General features: G+C 44.6%; 1 protein-coding gene across 1 annotated transcript; it reads left to right on the forward strand.

Annotated features, from left to right (window-relative positions):
- The first annotated feature begins 625 nt into the window (after positions 1–625).
- Positions 626–1,576, forward strand: LOC144931387 (lysophosphatidic acid receptor 5-like). The gene has a single exon (XM_078855193.1). The coding sequence runs from the start codon at positions 626–628 to the stop codon at positions 1,574–1,576; it is 951 nt and encodes a 316-aa protein (XP_078711319.1).
- Positions 1,577–4,649: the final 3,073 nt, after the last annotated feature.

Below are 4,649 nucleotides of genomic sequence, written 5' to 3' on the forward strand. Positions count from 1 at the left end.
CAGATTAAAAGGCTATTTTAAGATACACATTATCTCTATCATGCTATTGCATGCACCTCCTTGTCATCATCATGGACGATGGGATCATGAGTAATCTGATATTGGCCAAAGGGGATTCTGTATAGAAAAAAATCTGCAAATTCTGAAGAGCTCGAGAAAGAGGTAACCCTAGAGTAGGTTGAAATGAGAGTAGAATACCTGCAGTCTAGTATAAGACAGCAGGAATGACTTGCACTACTTCCAGGATGATATAACAGCAGTCGTCAGATGATGCTGGAACTGTAAAAGATAAAGCAGTAACTTACAACATACAAATGTTGCAAGCAACAAGAAACAAAACGCAAATCAACAAATCCGATTAGTATATGTTGTGAATAGACACCGCATGCGTAAAAGTGCAGCTAAACAAATATTGGCATGACAAAAACACCACAAGAGATCATACAGCATTATCTTCCATTTTCAACGTCACAATCCTTCACGACCATCATCTTCATCATCACCATCGTTGCTGTGTAATTTGGTATGGAATGACTCCGATGCTATTTCTTTTCTGTGGTACTTTGTAATGCACAAACACGACATTTTCTTCTTGTTTACAGCACCGTGTGGTCTTTCTGGAAGAATGGACGTGATCGAGCTCCTTCAGTTTTGGATCATTCCCTCCTTTTACGCCATTACGGTGGTTCTCGGCGTCCCACTGAATGCACTCGCTCTGTGGGTGCTCAGCCGTGAGAAAAAGTCATCCATGGCCATCTACATGCTCAATCTGGCCGCGGGGGACTTGCTCTTCCTGCTCTTTCTACCGATAAAAATTGACTATCACTTCCGAAAAAAAGTATGGATTTTGTCACGACTTACATGCGTTTTTCATATCATGTTATTCTTCATAAATATCTATGCCAACCTCATACTGTTGGCGGTGATAAGCGTTGACAGGTATGTGGCAATTGTGCATCCACTGCGGATCTCGCGCCTGCGTCAACCTAAGGTAGCGTGGCTCCTCTGCCTGCTGTGCTGGGTCATCAGTATGATTAATATTCTGCCTGTGACCCACGTAAATAATTTTCTTAGCTACGACAATGTCACTACGAACAATGGAAGTTTATTGATTGTTCAGTGCTATGAAAAATTAACTGCAGAAGATTTCGCATTCGTGATAGCTTACAGGCTTTATGTGTTCTTTGCTATCTACCTCACATCCCTGGTCATAGCGTTGTTTTGCTATGGAAATGTCGTGAGAGTACTGGTCATGCAAAGAGGGCAGACAGAACTGTTAAGCAGGAAAAAGAAGATTCATGCTGTTAAAATAACAAGTGTGAGCTTAATCACCTATATTGTGTGCTTCATTCCTTACAACTCAACACACATAACAGGCTTCATACAAACTAAAATCAATGCATTTTCTCCGAATAGTCTGATAATATTTCGAGATGTAGCACTTTGCCTGAGCGCGTCAAACAGCCTCTTTGATCCACTTATCATCTATGTTGCCTCCTCCTCATTTCGTAATTCTATAAAAAAGATTTTAAAATGCAGGGACCCTGTCTCAAGGGTGGCAGCCATGACCGAATAGTGCAAGTTCAAACATGTCTGTTAGAAACTTAAGCTACAGAACTGGATGGGATATTCCTTTTTGAAGAAAATCTGTCTTGTTTGAGAGCGAATTTGGCAACCTTGTACGCTCATGTTGTGATTAGTTGTGTTTATATATGGGCATTGTTTAATCATGGAAGCTCAATTTACAAAGAATTCTGGCCACAATTCCGCCCGGTTTACATGATAGCCAGGCTTGTGGACATTCAACCCATGCACTGGCATGCCCACACCTCCCTCTATGAGCAGAATGCACCCCATACACTGCCATCATATACACAACAGAATTCACCAAAGTGGTAGAAGCTATTTTGGGGTTCCTGAATTGCAGAGTTTCCCCACAATTCATCAGCCACCATTTTACCTGCGAGATTCATGGCAATACACACCTGGGTAGTGAGTGAACACTCTAATCCATGCTGTTCATAAAACATTGTACCATGTCCACACTGGAATGGAAACGCCACCTCAAAACATGCTTCCCTGATCATCCTAGAAACGAATGCACAATGATTCCAATCTAGAAATTATGAGAAAACCAATCCGAACAGAAACAAGTGCAGGCCCAAAAACGAAAGGTGTCAACAACAAAAACACGTGTAGTGTGTGTTCAAAAATCTCTCTGCTGAAGAACGGCATAGTCATTTTATAAACTAAATTATAACCTATTTTTTCCAGGTAAGGCCCACTGAGCTGTATAGCTCTTTTTCAGAAGCGACCTGGCCATAAGTGATAACCCAATGAAGTGGTTTATCGTGTGGAAATTTATAGCAGCCGGTTATACTCTAAGATAAAAAAAAATGTATTGCTTGATTCCTGGGGCTATGCAACCGATGAAACCTGTGGAGAATAAATTTTGACTTAAAACTTTCGTGACTGCAGGAATTCATATTCTTTGGTTCTTTCCGTGACTTTACCGAAAGAACCAAATAATTCTATGGAGAATAGGTCATCGGACTGGGCAACAACTGGTAACCTGTTCCTCCTGTTCGACGCTAAAGATCGAGGCACGCTGGAGGAACGATTCAAACCCTGACAAGTGCTTTGTGTCGTGTGCCAATCCGGATGCTGTGTACTTCCAGAATGGCTCTGGAAAATTTCCCGAACAGTCAGCACAGGCGGGTCTTGGTGCATTTTGGGTCGAAATCCCAATGATCACACCCACCCCTGTGCTACGATACAACTAGGAACCTTTTACTGAAAACATTGAGCATACCATCTCCCGGAACATTTCAAGTTTGTGCTCAAAGCGGCTCACTCACACATCCCACGGGGTTACAAGGTAGAATATACTCCATGCTGGAGTGGACAAAGCGAGTCCCTGCTCCAGGAATACACGAAGTCAGGAAACCAATAATATGGAAAAGCTCTACTCAACTCGCTAAATGAATCCAGAAGACAAAGGTGGACAGAAGCGATAGAGTTATTAGATTTAAAGCACTCAAGCCGTAAAGCCTGGTGCCTCATGAGACACCAAGGAGCGGCACCACAACCAACAATCAAAACCGCCAACATGCCGATCAACGCCATCACCGCACAAATGCAGCTGAATGGAAAGAGCCCTACAGACTGGCACATAAGACAGCGAGTGAAGGAACAAATTTACCAATCAATAGCAGAGTTGTGCACTGACAATAGCCTTGTCATCCCCTTTCACTGAAAAGAGGTAATTGATGCCATACAATCTACCAGATCAGGAAAGGCCACATCATTAAACCGGATTTATCCAGAGTTCCTGAAACACTTTGCCCAAAAAGCTGGCTGGCCAGATTGTTTTCTGACATAATGGCCTCAGGCAAAATTACCCAAAAATGCCGACAAACGAAAGTAATTTCCATTTGTGGCACATTAGGAATGAACCACACTTTTAATAATTTCCTCGTGCAGCAAGGGAGTAAAGTGTGATTTTGTGAAAGTCCTGATGTGCTGTGCAGTACATCAATGCACGTGTGTACACCAGTCACGTGGTTAATGGCGACTCGGTTGAGGATTGCTGTGTGACACACGTGCTGTTGCATTTTACAGATTTACCACAATAAATGTGTTTGCCCTCGATTTGGAGCACCTGCCCGCGTCCTTCATTTCGAGTGTTCAACACATTCCGAAGCCTGGAAAATTACCCACAAACCAAATAACTTCCGCCCCATATCCCTACTTCGTACGGTGTACAAAGTCCTAAAGAAGATGCTATGGACCCATAAGTCACCGATTTTAGCGGAGGCTATACCAACTGAACAGCCTGGTTTCCGCCCTGGCTGCAGCACATACGACCAAATGCTGGCTCTCACCACACACAATAAAGCTGGCTACCAGCGCAAGGACATCAGAGGAGCTGCTTCCATCGACCTATGACTGAGTATGGCGGGATGGTCTCATGCTCAAGGTGTCGAAGGTCTTCAGATGCCAGCATACCCTCCGACTTCTATCATCGCTACTGTTCAACTGGCCATACCGTGTCCACCTAGGGTACACTGTCAACAGAGCCCACTTAACTCAAAAACGGGCTCCCACAAGAATCAGCGCTTGCTCCATCACTTTTTAACATATATATGTGACTTCCCTGTCACCATCAGCCGTAAATTTGGCTACGCCGGTGACCTGGCACTTGCCGTCCAAAGAAGGACCCAAACTGAAGTCCAAAACGACTTGTGCGAAGACCTCAATAAAGTAGAAGTGTAGTCAGTTCGAACTAGGTGCACAAACACGCAACTTGGAGGCAACACTATTTATTAAACGGTAAATAATATAACACTCTACATGAGGTGGTGACCACCTTCCTCAACTCACTAACACTCTGGAACACGACACAGACTGGACCAGGCAGGCAACGGCCTGCCTGGCCCAGGACGACGACTCGGGACTTGACGACCGAAGATGTCTTCACCTTGGAGTACAGTACAACAGCCGCCTCGCTCTGCGTTCACACCACGCTTATATTTGGTTTGGCGTCGCTGGCTCCGCCCCGGCGTGGCTGGCTCTCTTCAGGCCACGCCTCCCTTCCCCCACCTCTGGGAGGGTCCGGATCCCTCCACCACGTGACCCCCCAGGCACCC

The sequence above is a fragment of the Lampetra fluviatilis genome, chromosome 4, assembly GCF_964198595.1.
Source record: "Lampetra fluviatilis chromosome 4, kcLamFluv1.1, whole genome shotgun sequence".
Taxonomy (NCBI): Eukaryota; Metazoa; Chordata; class Hyperoartia; order Petromyzontiformes; family Petromyzontidae; genus Lampetra; species Lampetra fluviatilis.

Bases quoted from the DNA above. Each gene is read 5' to 3' on its own strand.
- LOC144931387 (XM_078855193.1), top strand. From the start codon at position 626: ATGGACGTGATCGAGCTCCTTCAGTTTTGGATCATTCCCTCCTTTTAC.